Here is a 16,801-nt window from a genome sequence, read left to right as displayed (position 1 = left end):
GCATAAATAAATTTCATACGCATTCACGTACATATGTATTTATATTATTTGTTGTAGCGAGGCTTAATGACTGCTATAATGTTTGTTTACATAAACATATACGCTTAATAGTATTTTATTTGCTTTGAATGTGATATATCTATATTTGTTATATCTGTATCGTGGTGTTTACCGTATAATTTTTCTAACTTATATGCTAAGTCCCGGTTACTATATATATTTAGTCTGATTATATAGAACACTCTGTTATATCTGTAACGTGGTGTTTACCGTATAAGTTGTCTAACTTATATGCTAAGTCTCGGTTACTATATATATTTAGTCTGATTATATAGAACACTCCTCACACACATTTTATTTCTCACTTATAAATATTAATATTTGTCCAAGACACTAGGCGCGAAAGATGTAGCGCCAAAGATTATTTGCCATCGGAACGATAAGCTGACAAACAGTTACCAGTAAGATAAAATAGTTGACAAAGATTATTCGCCAGCAAATAAAGAGTTATTAAAAATAATCAACTCGTAGGATAAAAGATTGCAAAGATCGCTTACTGGTATAAAGAACACTGAAATTTATTATAAACTGGTGTGAACTTTTCTGACTTAAAAACGGGCTAAGCAACATAAACTAGAAACTAGCGAAGACCCGTTGATGCACACTAACTCTAAACTGCTCGAGATGAGGCTCTTATTGTTCTTTACACTTGCGTGTAAACAACAAACTTGTTGACGGTCAAGAAACACGCCAATTCGTTGTTTATACATTTTGAGCTTGCAAGGCTGCTGATCGGTTTAATTGATACGGTTGGCAAAACTTCTTCTGCGAGTGACCACCTTCACGTTACAGCCACTCGAGGGTACGCCGAGCGACCCGTGAGGGTTCGCATGGTAATCCCGCGGATTTTTCCCAGCGACTATAGCACGCGATAAACCCTTATGGAGTGCGCAACAGTACATACCGGTAAAAGGAGAGAAAACTCCTGGATCCCGGGTCATGACAGACAGCTACCAATGACGGAATTAAGTGTTTTATGGATTCATGAGGTTACTGATGCTCTTAGGTTTACAGATATAAATTGATTCAGACATGTAAACGTATAGAGACATAAACGTTTAACACTTTCGCTTCGAGCGCCGCTTATAGGCGGCATCCACGAAATGACCTGTGGATACGAGCGCCGCATATAGGCGGCGACCACGCGACTACTCCTGAGTTTGGCACCCCATATATTCGGCATTCAAATGATGTATATACAAGTGCCATCTATAGTCAATAATATATTTTTTCGTTATCGGCAGAACATTTTCTGTTGATTTTATTAACATATTGGATTAATCACTTCTTAAAGTTACTCATTGTTGAAACAACGTCAAAACGTTTTACGCAATATATTTCGAACATCCAGACGATCGTATACTGTTTCATGCTAAAAAATCTATTAAATCCATTGACAGTGAAACGATATTTTATATACGGTTCTTAAAAGAATCATTGTTATTTAAGACTTAGGGAAACGTATATACAGCAACCACGCACACTGTGCGTATTTCTGGCGCCCGTTTCCGTTCAGTGACAGTACTTCGACGGATTGGATTGCCGAAGTGAAAGGGTTAAAGCTGTGAATAAATAAAGAACAATGCTGAACAATAGGACGGGCGTAAGAAGAAATTCTAACTCGGTGTTTAAAATTTTGTATGTAATGAAACATGCAGGATATCCAAGCGTAACGATATTAATAACATATTTATTTTTTGTTGCTGATATCAAAAATACAGGAAATCTCGAGTATAAGGAGATGATCGTTCCCTAAATCGTACAAATAGACGCTTTCCAGAGCAATTGTGTGGTGGCACTCGGCAACAATGTATATCGCCGAAGCGAAGTGCCTAATGGGCCATCAATATCCCCACGATCCTTCCGCCGAATGTTCGAGAAGAAGGCGTGCGTGGCAACGGTCGCGAACGCCTAACAAACGCGTGAATAGTGGGGATATTGAGGGGCGACAAAAAGAAAAGAATCGAATCCGATCGACAGTCAAGTTTGAACCAGGAAGCGATAAAGTTGAGTTGTAATCGCGCAGCGAGATTGACTAGCGAAACAAAGAGCGATACGCGACGCGATCAAAAGAAGACTTGTTAATAAATATATTGTTGACCTAAACACCGAGTGATTATTTAACGCACTACATTCAATATCACCTCACATGTATTTGCATACGAAACGACCCAAGTCACACGGTAAATTGGGAAGGTTACTGTAAACGTAAAAATAAATCAAAGGAATAAGAAACTGTTATCGCAAGATAGTTATTTCGAGCTGTTTAAACGTCATATGTCATTTTTACTTTTGAACTCCATGTTTTTAAACGTCCATGCAGCCATCCAAGATTACGTTACATGAAATATTTTAAACGGTCGTGTCTCAGAGAAAAATTATTATATTCAAGTCGTTTATCTTGTTAAAGTATGGTGAGTGTAGGTCGTAATTACTGTCGTATTAGTTTGACACCTAAAACGATGGCCCTTTCTCGCTCGGCTGAATGACACCTGGTGTAATTGAGAGCTTCCTCGTTACGAAATTCTCGGCCTTGCACAAGGAAACGATTAGCGGTGTTCGAACATTTCGTTTGTTACGTTTCTCGTCTAAAGAGTCGCTTCCTCTTGCTCTTTTCAATCCCGAAAATTACCAAGTTTAAATAGACAAATGCAGGATTAGCGTAGGAGCGGCTACCTTGTATCGTTAAATTAATAGAAAATTCTGTGTATTATCACTATATATATATTCGAAATTCAATTTCAATAAGAAGATAATTAGCCATGTTACTGCGCCACGCCAGAAAAATTACTGAAAATTCTCAACGCGAGAATTGATTGTAATTTTAATAAATATTAAAAAAAAATAAAAAAAAAAAATAAGAAAATAATCAAATCTGAAATTGAATTTCCAATTATTTTATAATTAGTGGAATTTTTAAAACGCTATGGCGTCATTTAAATTAGAAAGTAATTTTGAAATTTTTTCTATTAGGTTTATTTACTTTTCTGTGTTCTCTACGTAATAATTTTGGAAACTTTTCCAATTTTAATAATGCAAGCCTTCTCGGATAAGACTTGTCCAGTTTCGGAGATTAATATAAATTAAGTTACGCATAAAATATACATCTATATTCTATGAGATGTATAAATAAAAATATAAGATTTTATCTTGATCGAAACAAAGCTGTATCAACTGTATACGTGCCAATTAATAAACACACTTGGATGACAACTAAGAGGATATTATTAATATTGATACGAGAGAAAAACGAACGTTTCACGTGTTATGATCGAACAAATAACCTCTTATCCGTCGATTGGATTAATTTAATTGCGTTGCTCTGTTCATTACGGTCTTACGATCATCTTTCGGATTAAAGTATAAATATCAGTGCAAGAACGATAAAAAGCTATGTTTAATCCTTGAAACGCAGTTTCGCTCGATCTCGTTCCTTATGTTCGAGAACATTCGGAGAACACAAAATCGAAAAGTAAAGAGAAAAGTGTCGTACTACATAAACGAACTTATAATTACAAGTATGTGCTAATAAGTTTACTATGTATTTGACGAGCTCGCGAAGAAGATAACATCGATAAGGGTTATCTGCAATTTCATAATGTTAAGACAGTTACATGTACGATGAAAGGAATAGTTACGATCAAAGTGTCATACGAGAGAAAACAGCTAGATATCAACGACATAAAACCATATACATATTAACTGAGATTTTGACAGATAGCAATTGGCAACTAATCGAAGATTCGACCGGACGTATCACGAGATAACGTCGTGCTCGCGCGATAGTCGAGACGTATCGCTTTTTACGTGCTACTCTGTTGCACAATTCGCGAAAGTGGATCACATTCATTGTCTGATATTATACTCACGCAATACCACAGTTACGTTCTATTCGTTGGCTAAAAAGCATACTAATTCATCGAAAAATATAGGTTCCAAACGCAAGCGAACGAGTCACTTTGTTAGGTTAGGAAGCAGCCGAATGCGAGTCGAATATCGCAAGTGTGTTTCTTTTAAAAATAAAATAAATAAAGAATACGAGAAATACAATGCACACAAGCTTGATATTTCTTTAATGGATCGTTTGATGAAGTATGTCAATTTTTCTATTAAAACTTAATTTAAGCATAGAATTGTCCGAAGTTGTCTTCAAGAATCTACGAATGACAGAATCTGTAATTTCAACGTTGAGATAAAGCGATAGAGACTATACAAATGACAAAATCTTCAATTTGAGAAAACTCTGGGAACAACGAAACTTTAATCGAAGAGTCTATCTACCATTGAACTTTGTTTTTCCAAATTCCAAATCTCGTGGAAAGTTTAACGAAATTATTTATTCTTAACGAATCGTTCGTTCTAAATTACGTCGAATCGATGTTATTCTGTAGAGTTTAACTTACGATAGAACGTTTCAGCCAGCGCGTCTCGTTGAACTCGATTCGATACATGTTTACTGCAGGTACGACTCGCGAACGATCTAAATTGCAATAGCCAATTAACGTTTGTCGCTCGATAAGTCGAACAAATGCAACGATACAGATACGAGGAAACGTGCATGCAATGATTTGCATTTAAACAAGGACAACGGCGTATCAACGATTCGACGGTGGCGACGAAAAGGTGTTACGCAAGGTGAACACTTTACGATCGATCTTCTCGAAGATCGAATCTCTCGTTATTCCTCGCTGCAATTTCAGACGTGACTTTGCCTTCTTAACGTTTCGGCATTGAGTTTCCATCGTGGAGTACCGTGTTTTTTTTGCGAAATATTATTCGGATTTTTTAAGAAAAATAAAAGCGAAATACTTGGCCAAGTCGTCGTTCATAGTTCGTTCAGTGCCACCTTGGAATTTACACGAGGTCAATGATGTCACGTGTAAAAATATGATACTAGTAGCACATAGTGACTCACGGAAATATTTGAACACCCACCATGAACAACTTATATGGATGAACACAATAACGTCTGTATTACGTCAAATTGTTTACAAACTTCGCTCGAGTATCGCGAATACGATTGTATCGCTATTAGGAAAATACGCACACCAATAAGAACTTTTTCCTAATTTTAACTTTGGTATTCTTATGTTAAGATATGCGAAAAGTTTCTTCCGTTCATCATAAGATGATGAACAACAATTTGTTTTATATTATTTTATTGAATTGGGTATGATCCATTTCGTTATACAGGGTGGTACAAGCGGAAAGGGGGTGATTCTACGCGAAAAAAGAAGTCGAAAATATAGAATAAAAATTTTTTTTTTAATTTTTCCATTGAGACAACAATCTACAGTGAGATTCGTTATAACGAGACGCGATAAAGTGCACGCGTACCAAGCGACAATTCAAAGTCGATTTTCTCGAAAACAAAGCCTCGAACGAAAAATTGTTATTCTATATTTTCGACTTCTTTTTACGCGTAGAATCACCCCCTTTCCGCTTGTACCACCAGTTACCAACCACCCTGTATTTCTATTATTATACTCGTGCATAACTCAATAAACTAATATGGGATAGTGTGACATCGGGGAAGGACGTGGAGCGAGGGGTTGTATTTTCGACCAATCGCGGGGAGACGTAATCGCGAGGAAACACGTCAACGGGAGTCGTGAAGTCCCGTTACGATTACAATAACCGACACCACGAGTTTGTCACGTAAACTTAAGGGTTGGTCGATGAAATAAAATAGCTGAGTCGTAACACAGCTATTAATTTTGTTTTAATTAAACTTTACTATGAATTCAGCAATCACAATGTAACATACACTTAATTAACATAAATCACAATTCACTCCAACCACGTTATGTAAGACTTAGTTACAACGATACGTTAAGTACGCGACTGTTACAAGGGTAGAGACCGGTAAAGATACGTCGACTATTCTGAGGATACAGAATAAGTGAGTTTTACCGACGATACTGTCACGTAAATTTAAGGGTTGGTCGATGAAATAAAATAGCTGAGTCGTAACACAGCTATTAATTTTGTTTTAATTAAACTTTACTATGAATTCAGCAATCACAATGTAACACACTGAATTAACATAAATCACAATTCACTCCAACCACGTTATGTAAGACTTAGTTACGATACGTTAAGTACGCGACTGTTCTAAGGGTAGAGACCGGTAAAGATACGTCGACTATTCTGAGGATACAGAATAAGTGAGTTTTACCGACGATACTGTCACGTAAATTTAAGGGTTGGTTGATGAAATAAAATAGCTGAGTCGTAACAGAACTATTAACTTTGTTTTAATTAAACTTTATTATGAATTCAGCAATCACAATGTAACACACACTGAATTAACATAAATCACAATTCAATGCAACCACGTTATGTAAGACTTAGTTACAACGATACGTTAAGTACGCGACTGTTCTAAGGGTAGAGACCGGTAAAGATACGTCGACTATTCTGAGGATACAGAATAAGTGAGTTTTACCAACGATACCGTGTCTGAGGAAAGCTAGGGATGGGTGTGTCCAAGGACACGGGACTATCGGATTTGTCGATGGCAATTTTGATTAGGGAAGCGAGGACAGTAGACACCGTCTCCGATTGGATAATAAGAAGGTTGGTGGACCAGGAAGGGTTTTAGGCGCCCTCGAGAGAAAGTTGCTGACGGAACATACCAGATGTGAAGAAAACCAACTTTCTAAGCTAACACGTGGTAGACAATAAACGTAAAGGGAAATCTAAGACAAGAAATACTCGCTTGGTCCGAAGGACCGTAACTATGAAAATGCCAAGATCCCTGGTGGGTACTTAAGACTATCGAGGGTACGCGCCAAGGATGTGCAGACGTCTGGGTGCCATCCTGTCCGCGGTGTGTGGCCTGGTCTCTGATGTGAATCGACGTTACAAGTTGATGGATCCCCTGATCTCCGTTAAGATAATAGGGGTGGTTAAGATAGTATAACGCTGCGACTAACAGGGTTGTAAAGTTTATATTTCCAACACTTACGAGGTACACTGATGAGTATGTATACGTTAATTATATGATTGATTTAAGGAGAGTAACCCGGTAATGAGTTGTTGACTATTCTAACGTCGAAGAATAAGTAAGTTACAGTGCCGATGCTGTGTCGGAGGAAAGCTAGCGATGGGGTGTCTAGCGCGCGGGACCATCGGACTTGTTCATGACATTTTTGGTCAGGAAAGTGAGGACAGTATACATTGCTTCTGATTGGATAAACGAAGGTTGGTGGACTAGGAAGGGTCCTAGCCGCCCTCGATAGAAAGTTGCTAACGGGAAGCATCGTACGTAAGAAAAACTAACTTTCCCTTGTCAAGCCGTAGTAGACAATAGTCTTTAGAAAGTAATTTGGAAAAACGACTTTTGCTCGGTCTGAAGGACCTTAGCTAGCAAATTTCTTAGATTTACGATGGGTCCTTGAGACTATCGAGGGTACGCAGTAAGGATGAGCGGACATCTGGTTGCCGTCTTGCCCGCGGTGTGTGACCTGGTCTAGGTAGAGTATCGCCCGACGTAACAGGGGTAATCGTTTATTAGCGTTGTCAAGATACGTCGACGTTGTCAAAGAGTGTTGCGAGCGTTACCAAGGTACGTTTAGAAAAAAGTAAGCATGGAAAACATTGTAACGAGAGTTGAGAGAGTCAGAGTTGACTTTATCGTGGTCGTGTGAAGATCGTTGTGTCGTTATGTCGTAGAAGTAGTGAGTAACGAATACCTGAGACGGGGTATTGTACTCGATTTCGTGCGAGTGCAAACGATATTGTACAAATCATACTGTTACCTACAAACTAATTATATAACATTTCTACGCTAATATAAAACAAAAAACATTCTGGGTCTATTATTTCCTTATAGAACGAAACAAACTTTTTGGACAATCCAATAGATTAGACAAATTTGGATTAAGTTAGATAGATCGTCCAACTTGATACTTCTGGGGCTTAACACTAGTACTACCAATAGTTAAGATTATTTCTAACAAAACTAGCGAAAATGACTGATCTTTAAATAATACATAATAATAGAATATTTGTATATTTATTGATTTATTATTTTCTTACAGAAGCAATTCCACGTTATGTAGTACATTTTTGGTATTGTTAATCCATCTGGGACATTGATCCCTAAACGAGGGTTGACACATTTATAAAATTGTAGAACCAGTCACTTTGATTGGCGTGGTATTGGTAGTGTTAGCATCTGGCGATCTAGCGATCGATCCGGAATTCTCCTGATAACCGATATCATCGTATCGAATAACACGCGGTAAAAATTGTAAAAAGGTGTGGGAAGTTGTAGAAAACGAAGAAACTGGTTAATTGGAGTTCGATAAACAGATTGCAGGATCCTTTTACACTTTGACAAGTACCGGTCATTTTCACTGGTATTGGTACAAGTAGCCTCGATACAAAATTAGTTTCAGTTTTTTTTTTTTTATTTATTTGTTGAAATTACAATCAATTCTCGCGTTGAGAATGAGTTTCAGTTTGAATACATAAAAAACAAAATAAAATTCGTTATATTATTCTTTTAGTTATCGTTGCAAAACTCGTTACATCATCGCGGAAAAAGATATAACGCGAAGTAGAAATTTGAAAATAAAATTGCAAAACCAGTCGGTTTCACTGGTATGGTAGTTCTAGTGTTAAAAACCTACAATTGGGTCGAAAATGACGGAAAGAACACGGCGAGACTGAATTACAAGGCGGAGCAAATAGAGAAGAATAAAAGGAGCACGAAGAGATGAGAATAATCGCGACGAAATTTAAACAGAGGCTGCCAATTATAAATTAGTGGCCCTATTCTTCGATTCGTAGCGGCGTATCTGGCTGATTAGAATGGCAAAAGGGCACATGAATTACGCTCTTAAAGCAATTACCTTTTTAACACGGTTATTGACAGGATTAGGACGCTGGGTGCAATTACGATCACCGTGGATGCGAATCGTCATCAGTCTCTCTGATTCGATCGTTTCTCAGAACGATTTATACAATTAGCTTTTAAATTGAATAAATCGTAAAGCTGTTTAAAAGCAAGTCATACGATACGGCAACGACTCGTTCTATCCGATGGTACAATCGTAACGTACCTTTTAACGTTATTTAACGAAAGAAGTGGTGTAACTTTCTCGCAATGCAACAATTATCCAAAGATTGTTATTTGGCACGTAATCTCACGGTAAAGCCTTTTATTGCTCGACAAACGTATCGTCAAGCGAGAGTAAGAAAAACGATATTTAATCTACAAAATTAAATGTATAAAAAATGCAAAATTCGTATACATTTCTTGTTTAGACGCTGTAGACAACCGCCTGTAGGTATTTTGCATCTAAATATACCGTACGCAGACAATTGTATATTTGAAAAAATTCAAATTCGAACATGGTATCTCACTGGGGGTAGCCATCCACATGTTACTTACCAATTTTTTTTTTATTATTTATTTATTTACATTTTACAATTTGTCCAGTAGGACATTTGGTAAAATATTATAGCTTAGTGATATAGCAATGTAGCATGTGAATGGCTACCCCCAGTGAGATACCATCTTCGAAGTACTTACCAATTAAGTTAGAAAAATTTAGAAAAAACCAAATGTCCAGCTGGACAAATTGTAAAGTTTAAATTAAATAATAAAAAAAAAAAAATATTTGAAAATTATCTTCGTCAGAAATATCGTTGCATATTTTCCTAGTAATTCCTAGCAAGGACTCAGTCAGATACCTGGGCATGACCCTGGACAGGAGACTAACATGGAGAAACCACATTTCAGGTAAAACGAAGCAACTAAAGGACAAACTAAAAAAATTCTATTGGCTCGCGGGCCGACGCTCCGAACTAAACATACGGAATAAAATTACCCTCTACAAGACCGTAATAAAACCTGTGTCTGGACCTACGGAATCCAACTATGGGGAACAGCAAGTGACTTCAACATTGAAATACTTCAACGCTTCCAATCGAAAACGCTAAGATCCTTAATACGCGCCATAGTACGTTAGAAACGAGGACATTCGGGAAGACTTGGGAATACCAACGGTCAAGGAGGAGATTAGCAGATGTGCAAGAAGGTACAGGGAAAGAATAGCAACGCACCCGAAAATGGTCAGCGGAAACGGTCGGCGCAACAAACATAAAAAGAAGACTAAAAAGGAAACACCCAATAGATCTCACAAAGGACACAACCTGACATACAAACGCTCACCACACTAAAGAAATAAATCAATCAAATTGGAAGATGGTATCCCACTGGGAGTAGCCATCCACATGCTATATTGCTATACCACTAAGCTATAATATTTTACCAAATGTCCTACTGGACAAATTGTAAAATGGAAATAAATTTTTCTTCTTTATTATTATTTATTTATTTACATTTTACAATTTGTGCAGTAGGACATTTGGTAAAATATTATAGCTTAGTGATATAGCAATATAGCATGTGGATGACTACCCCCAGTGGGATACCATCTTCGAAAAATGGAAATAAATAAATAAAAAATTTCGTGTTTAAAAAAAAAAGAAGATCCTTAATAGATGCACCTTGGTATGTTACCAACGAAACAATACATCGCGACCTTAAGATACCCACAGTCAAAGAGGAAACATTAAAATATAGCGACAGATATAGCAAAATTCTCAACGCGAGAATTGATTGTAATTTGAATAAAAAAAAAAAAAAAAAGATAGCAAAAGAGTCAACAAACACCGAAACCCCCTAATCACTGGACTACTCGATACCTCGGACCAGATCCGCAGGCTGAAGAGACACTAGCCGCTAGACCTAAACGCTAGATTCAATTAGTTATTTAAATTAAGTAATATTTACTTATTTATAATACTTACTTACAAATTATACTTATCTATAATAAGTATTAACTCGTTATAAATAATTAGCCATGTCACTGTGCCAAGCCAGAAAAATTACTGAAAATTCTCAATGCGAGAATCGATTGTAAATTTTAATAAATAAAAAAAAAAATGTTTTCCTAGTAATTATACGAAATTACAGACTCGTCCACTTTAATGGATTTAATCATTTGAATTTTCCTAATAGAAACGATACAAAAATATCAAAAAATCACGTACGACTCGCGGATAATTTTTTAATCGTTCTTCTACAGCTACATGTTCCTATAAGGATACGCAAGCAGAAGCGAACGTTCGTCGAGCATCATCTGCGATGATAAAGAAAAAAGAAAGATTGCTAGAAATAGCAAAGCTAAGAGAAAAAGAAGCGACGAGTTTATTTTAAATTCACCTTCGCTGACATAATCCGTTACACGGTACGAATACAAAATGTTGCCTTCGAACAATTCGAGCCGTATATGTCTGAAATGTGAGTATAAACGACCCCCGACCTACAAAAATAACTAACGTCAGGTACGCATTTCTTGCATCGAATTTCGCGGTCGCGATGATACGCGCGGACACAGGTTCGATAACGTGGCGCCTCGTCAAACTCGAGAAATTCGCGTATGCACGGTGTTACCGCATGCAACCAGGAAGAAACACATCGTCCGAGCCAGAACATCGCCTCTGGCTAGAATTAGCCTTCCTATTGGCCCGACTTTGATCCGTTCTTGCTCTTGATACACTCCCAATAAGTGTTTTTAATTAACATTTCGTTGGGTGCTGAAATCATCCGAATTACATTATATTTAACTCTGTATTGCATACAATTTCTACATTTTCTATTATTAACTCGTTAAAATTAAATTAGCAAGTTAACTTTCATTCGCTTTGAATTTGCAATTACGATTATTTTAATTACGGTTATTTTAATTGCGGAATTATCAACGGGCAAGCTTCTTTCTCTGAACGTCGAACAGGTAAACGAGCGTAGATTCTTTAAACTATTAATTCGTTATTCTCCGTGTTTTCTATTCGATCGTTTGACGCAGGTTTAGTGGCATAGTGTCTGTGAATATTCAATCTCATATCGTTATCCTTCGCTGAAAATTGTCTACTACGTTCGTTGCTATTTTATCCTGATAAATTGTATTTTGTAGGAATCGGTTTTTTTTGTAAATCCTCGGTATAAATCTACCTGTTGTTACGTTTAATTGCGATAGAACTACATTTTAAGTATTTCGAACGTTTCTTGCAACAGAAAGCAAGGGAATTTCAGAGCCGAGAATAACGCGTCGTGTACTCATTTAGAAAATCGTGTTATTTTCGGATCAAAAGCAGCGCTGCGTATACGAGATACGTCGTCTATGAAACATATAATATTGTTAGTATGTTTACACTGATCAGTGACGAGCACGAGTATGCATAACATTCGGCAATTTAAAACCGCGTTTTAAAATCGTTCGCCAGATAACGAAGGAGAAGTCGAACGATAACGTTTGCAACTTTTCAACAACGAAAACCACATTCTACCATCTCGTATAGAAAATATTTTACTCGACGTTGTACGATAAGTTTCGTCCAAGACGAATCCAGACACTTTGTTGTCAGATGTTTTTTCTTTATTATTTATTTATTTACATTTTACAATTTGTCCAGTAGGACATTTGGTAGAATATTATAGCTTAGTGATTGTTGTCAGATGAAACGAAGAATATTTAATAATCAAAATGTAAATAGATCTTAAGAGATACTAAAGAAAGTCAACTTAAAAAGTTTAGGTTTATCGTGGGTCCCTGGGGGAATTGAGGGTGCGCGGTGGCCTCTGATAAAATTGACGTTACAAAATATTCGACAAATTGCGTTGGACAAATGTCCTACTGGACAAATTGTAAAATGTAAATAAATAAATAAAAAAAAAAAAAAAAATTGTGTTGCGGATATGTCTCAACGCGATACGCAGCAGAAAAAATATACTTTCACGTAAATCCCGCTGTCTGCTGCTGGAAAAATCTAACAAGGTTGATTCGCAGAATCGTTAATCACTGATAATAAAAGATTCTTTCTATTTGCAGACATCCATCATTATCTGTGATAATCTGAGTATCTGTGATCGCGAATCTTACTGTTTATTAGAAACTGATCAACCACAACAACACGTGTACGTATCGTATCGTCTAAAATATTAAAAGAATAATTCATTTCAAAGGTTCCTTAACATTAACGTTAATCGCTGTATTTGATAAGATCTAACGATAAGTACAACAGAACAAGGACTCCTGATCGTTTCAGATTATGGAAATATATCGACCAGAAACGCTTGAAACGTTCAACCTTATTACTCTGTCGAATGTAAATCTAACGAAAAAGGAATCCAAAAGATAATTGTCAAAGTGCGTGTAAAAAGTAATTTCAAAATGTGTAATTAAAGACTACTGTTCACTAGAAGAGATTGATCAACCACACGTGTACGTATTATATCGTCTAAAATATTAAAAGAATAATTCATTTCAAAGGTTCCTTAACATTAACGTTAATCGCTTGTATTTGATAAGATCTAACGATAAGTATAACAGAACAAGGACTCCTGATCGTTTCTGATTATGGAAATATATCGACCAGAAACGTTTGAAACGTTCAACCTTATTACTCTGTCGAATGTAAATCTAACGAAAAAGGAATCCAAAAGATAATTGTCAAAGTGCGTGTAAAAAGTAATTTCAAAATGTGTAATTAAAGACTACTGTTCACTAGAAGAGATTGATCAACCACAACCACACGTGTACGTATTATATCGTCTAAAATATTAAAAGAATAATTCATTTCAAAGGTTCCTTAACATTAACGTTAATCGCTTGTATTTGATAAGATCTAACGATAAGTACAACAGAACAAGGACTCCTGATCGTTTCAGATTATGGAAATATATCGACCAGAAACGTTTGAAACGTTCAACCTTATTACTCTGTCGAATGTAAATCTAACGAAAAAGGAATCCAAAAGATAATTGTCAAAGTGCGTGTAAAAAGTAATTTCAAAATGTGTAATTAAAGACTACTGTTTACTAGAAGAGATTGATCAACCACAACCACACGTGTACGTATTATATCGTCTAAAATATTAAAAGAATAATTCATTTCAAAGGTTCCTTAACATTAACGTTAATCGCTTGTATTTGATAAGATCTAACGATAAGTACAACAGAACAAGGACTCCTGATCGTTTCAGATTATGGAAATATATCGACCAGAAACGTTTGAAACGTTCAACCTTATTACTCTGTCGAATGTAAATCTAACGAAAAAGGAATCCAAAAGATAATTGTCAAAGTGCGTGTAAAAAGTAATTTCAAAATGTGTAATTAAAGACTACTGTTCACTAGAAGAGATTGATCACCCACAACCAAACGTGTACGTATTATATCGTCTAAAATATTAAAAGAATAATTCATTTCAAAGGTTCCTTAACATTAACGTTAATCGCTTGTATTTGATAAGATCTAACGATAAGTACAACAGAACAAGGACTCCTGATCGTTTCTGATTATGGAAATATATCGATCGGAAACGTTTGAAACGTTTAACTTTACCACTGTAAATTTAACGAAAAAGAAATCTAAAAGATCAGTACGACGAGCAGCTTAACGAATGTGGATAGTAAATTCAGATATTGAATTTATCGTTGCACGATGAATTTTGAATGGAGTAAGATAGAGATCGATAGGAAAATTGTTAAGCTACTTTGGAAACAACGTTGGAATAAACAAAATTTTTAAGTAATCAGTCAGATGCTAATCTTGTCGAATCGGAAGAGTTTTCTTTTAGAGAGCAACGTTACTGCCGTCGATGGTAACGTGAAACATCTGTATTGAATCATCGAAGTCGGAGATATATTAAGTAGCTTAACAAAAACGAATCGGAGAAATATCGTTAGAATATTGAAATTCGTTTATTAATTACATTTGGTAATTACGTTTAAAATCAACGACAATGAAACGAACTTTTTTATCTTGTACGTATCATCACTAAATCTAAATTCAATTAAAGAGCAACGAAATTTATCGATCGCGTTCAATCGTCGTATCTAAATCCAACGAAAGAGAAAGACAATTTATTTGTTATTCCCGATTCTTTAATTACGAATTTGTTAAATCGAATCGTTAAATCTAAATCCAACGGAATCCAGCGAATATCTGTAAATATATCTGAGAAAAAGAAATAACAAAGCAAATTCGGATCTCGTCGATACGAACAACTTGCTTTTCCCCTTCGAAGTAACGTAACGCACTTTCCATCGTCGACGCCAAACACTCGCAGAACGAACGTAGTATCTCAAGTTCTTCGAAAGGAAACAGGAAAGCAGCGAGAAACACTGGTTCACCGCGTTTCAGCATTGACCGACCCAGTTACTCGACACAGCTATTCCATTAAAACACGCTTTCCAACCAATGCAAAATCCTCATTTTCACTGATTCCTCCATATACGTTTTTATCGGCGACGAACCGATCCGATTACATCATTGCCTGGTCGAATCGACTCTGATGGGAATTCGAGAACGAAGATCAGAGGAAATTTCCTTTACTGTGCCAACGAGGATAGGAAAACGAGCAAACAGCAACGAATAGCGGAAACTGAACTACGAAATAACAAACAAATCAAGGGAACTTAACTGGAACTTAATTTCGTGAACGTAATTGGAAAAATTGTTGGGTCGATGTTTGATTTAGTTTAATGAAAGTTTAGTCGACCACGTTGTCGATCTATTTTTAACGTTATAGTTAAAATATACGTGGAACTTTAGTTTGGCGAATGCAGTTGGACAAATTGACGAGTGTTCGATAAGTGCGAAGGTTCCCTCGACGGTATAAATCGTCTTTAGTATCATAGTTAAAGATAGAATTTTCTATATCAGTTTCGATGCAAATGTTTCGCTTTACATTTGACGTTTTGAATTTTAAAGTAAATTTATGTTCAGCCAACTTATCGAAAACGTGGAATTACAGAACGGGCAATCTTGGAGATTTCGTTTAAGATATTCGAGTACCTTGAGAATTAAGAGAATACAATTTTGTCAACATAGCTGGTAGTAGTAGTTTTATAACTCGAGTGCTCTATTGATAAATATTAATGAGATTATCGATATTATAAACAGGGAATTATCGTAAATTTCAGTTCCAGGTACTTGGAAAATAAACATCGAATAAATACTCGCGATTGTATTTGACAGTACCACTTACGTTTTTCGAAATACTTATACGATATAAGAGTTATTGTCTTTTTCAAGTGTGAATTAAATGCTCGAAATACTTCCGTGTCAGATACAAATCTACGAGTATATGTAATACGTATATTCGATACCATCTACAGTTATAGGTAACACATTTAAGTAATAGTATAATAAGTAGTGAACACATACTTGACGAGTATTATAGTACTATCAACATATTTTATATGACAAAACGTAGTTCGAGCAAAATAATTTTCTCGATAATTTTCATCATTATCGCGTAATGGCCCTTCAAAAATATTACAACAACACTGTCCTCTGACTCGACGCTGAAGCAACATGAGAAAAAAAGGTAAAAGTATTAGAAATTCAAGACTACTGTTACTAATCCGCGATTAAATATTCTAACGAAGATTTTCAACGTTCCCTTAGTACTCTTAAAGTTTCCTTTTCTCTCAATTACCAAAGAGATGCAGATGCTTTTGGCAAAATTAATGTTAATTTTTATTCGGACCAAAATATCATTATACATATATATATATAATTGTAATAAAAATTGTATGTTGAAAATGAGATGGGAATATATATATATATATATATATATATATATATATATATATATATATATATTATATATTATATTACATTATATTATATTTTTATATATATATACCCATCTCA

The 16,801-nt window shown here is 35.8% G+C and overlaps 1 protein-coding gene and 1 long non-coding RNA gene across 13 annotated transcripts in view; one reads left to right on the top strand and one right to left on the bottom strand.

Annotated features, from left to right (window-relative positions):
• LOC126871948 (proton-coupled amino acid transporter 1-like) overlaps window positions 1-16,801 on the bottom strand; it is a 53,071-nt gene that overhangs the window by 29,183 nt on the left and 7,087 nt on the right. For 2 of the 7 annotated variants that reach the window (XM_050631390.1, XM_050631399.1), the window contains exon 1: window positions 4,464-4,576. The exons of 1 other annotated variant lie outside the window; for it this stretch is intronic. In XM_050631390.1, coding sequence (XP_050487347.1) covers window positions 4,464-4,511 — 48 coding nt within the window. In that variant the 5' untranslated portion in view covers window positions 4,512-4,576. Of the gene's footprint in view, window positions 1-4,463; window positions 4,577-11,533; window positions 11,591-16,801 lie in introns of those variants that run through there. 4 more of the 7 variants (XM_050631364.1, XM_050631379.1, XM_050631347.1 and 1 more) reach the window with 4 other exon arrangements.
• LOC126872548 (uncharacterized) lies at window positions 11,880-16,199 on the top strand. Of its 6 annotated transcripts, none has more exons than XR_007692036.1 (3): window positions 11,880-12,914; window positions 12,969-13,054; window positions 13,449-14,069. It is a non-coding gene; the product is annotated as an uncharacterized LOC126872548 (long non-coding RNA). The 6 variants fall into 6 exon arrangements; XR_007692025.1 differs by having other exon boundaries at window positions 11,884-13,054; window positions 13,449-13,675; window positions 13,808-14,069; XR_007692059.1 differs by having other exon boundaries at window positions 11,884-13,054; window positions 13,449-13,675; window positions 13,763-14,069.

The sequence above is a fragment of the Bombus huntii genome, chromosome 1 (assembly GCF_024542735.1).
Source record: "Bombus huntii isolate Logan2020A chromosome 1, iyBomHunt1.1, whole genome shotgun sequence".
NCBI lineage: Eukaryota > Metazoa > Arthropoda > Insecta > Hymenoptera > Apidae > Bombus > Bombus huntii.
This window is presented reverse-complemented; position numbering and strand designations above follow the sequence as displayed.